General features: G+C 39.4%; 1 protein-coding gene across 1 annotated transcript; it reads right to left on the bottom strand.

The window, feature by feature from the left end:
* Window positions 1-270: 270 nt before the first annotated feature.
* Window positions 271-951, bottom strand: LOC124722316 (uncharacterized mitochondrial protein AtMg00810-like). Its single transcript, XM_047247524.1, has one exon. It carries the CDS (start codon window positions 949-951, stop codon window positions 271-273), a length of 681 nt encoding a protein of 226 aa, XP_047103480.1.
* Between the last annotated feature and the right edge of the window lie 236 nt (window positions 952-1187).

The raw sequence follows: 1187 nt of genomic DNA, 5'->3' as shown, positions 1-1187 counted from the left end.
CAATTTCTGAACATAGAAAATTAAATCGAACTCGTTCAAGAGGTTTCGTCAAAATATCTGCCAACTGGCTGTGTCCATCAATGTGTTCCAAGAAAATCTCACCGTTCAGATATCTTTCACGAACATAGAAATGCCGGACCTCTATATGTTTAGAACGTCGATGATATTCTGGATTTTTTGCCAACTTCAATGCACTAGCATTGTCAATGTAAAGAACTGGAGGCTGCCCCGACATTTCCACTAATTCTGATAGCAGACGACGTAACCAAACTAACTCTTTTGCTCCTTCACTAGCTGCCTCGGTTGTGGATGTGGCCACTGACTTGTCCATGACACTGCACCACCTGAGTACTTTGCAAGAATTCCAGTTGTTGAGCGCCTTGTCCGGTTATCACCTGCGAAATCTGCATCAGCGTAAATCTTTAACTCTTCTTTTTTATTATATACAATTCCAAAATTTAAGGTCCCTTTCAAATACCGGAAAATGCGCTTTACTCTACTCCAGTCTTCAGTGGTTGGTTTCTCCATAGCTCGAGCAGCTTTATTGACTGTTGAAAGGTACATGAGACAACCAATTGCTTCACGGTAGGGTACAAATGACGAAACTTCTTCGTTTTGATTATTGTCCTCACGTCCAATAGGAGTTGAGATTGTATTGCATTCTGCCATTCGAAATCTTTGCAGAATTTCTTCTGTGTATTTCCCTTGACTTATCATTATTGCTCCATCTTCATATTGCTTTATTTTTATGCCAAGAAAATTGTCAAGACTGCCAGTTGTTATTTCGAATTCATGTTGTAAAACATCCATAAAAACAGCAATTTCTTTCTTGTTACTGCCGACAATCAGGCCATCATCAACGTAGATTACCACATAAAGGCTATTTCCATTTTGTCTACGATAAAATAGGCATGGATCTGCATCACTGTTTGAAAAACCAGCTTTCTTCATGAACTCAACAAAACGTTTGTTCCAGCAACGTGGCGCTTGCTTCAACCCATAAAGACCTTTTTTTAAGAAACATACTCGGCCTGTACCATCTTCGAAACCTTCTGGTTGTTCCATATATACTTCATCTTCAAGTATTCCATTCAAAAAAGCTGTCTTTACATCGAATTGTTCTAGCAGCATTTTCTTTGAAGCAGCTACAGCCAACAGAGTTCGTATGGTGTCATAACATGCCACAG

The sequence above is a fragment of the Schistocerca piceifrons genome, chromosome 1 (assembly GCF_021461385.2).
Source record: "Schistocerca piceifrons isolate TAMUIC-IGC-003096 chromosome 1, iqSchPice1.1, whole genome shotgun sequence".
NCBI classification, from domain to species: domain Eukaryota; kingdom Metazoa; phylum Arthropoda; class Insecta; order Orthoptera; family Acrididae; genus Schistocerca; species Schistocerca piceifrons.
Note: the sequence above shows the minus strand (reverse complement) of the source record. Positions and strands in the feature narration are given on the sequence as shown.

Coding starts and splice junctions, on each gene's coding strand:
- LOC124722316 (XM_047247524.1), bottom strand. CDS start 951: ATGAAGAAAGCTGGTTTTTCAAACAGTGATGCAGATCCATGCCTATTT.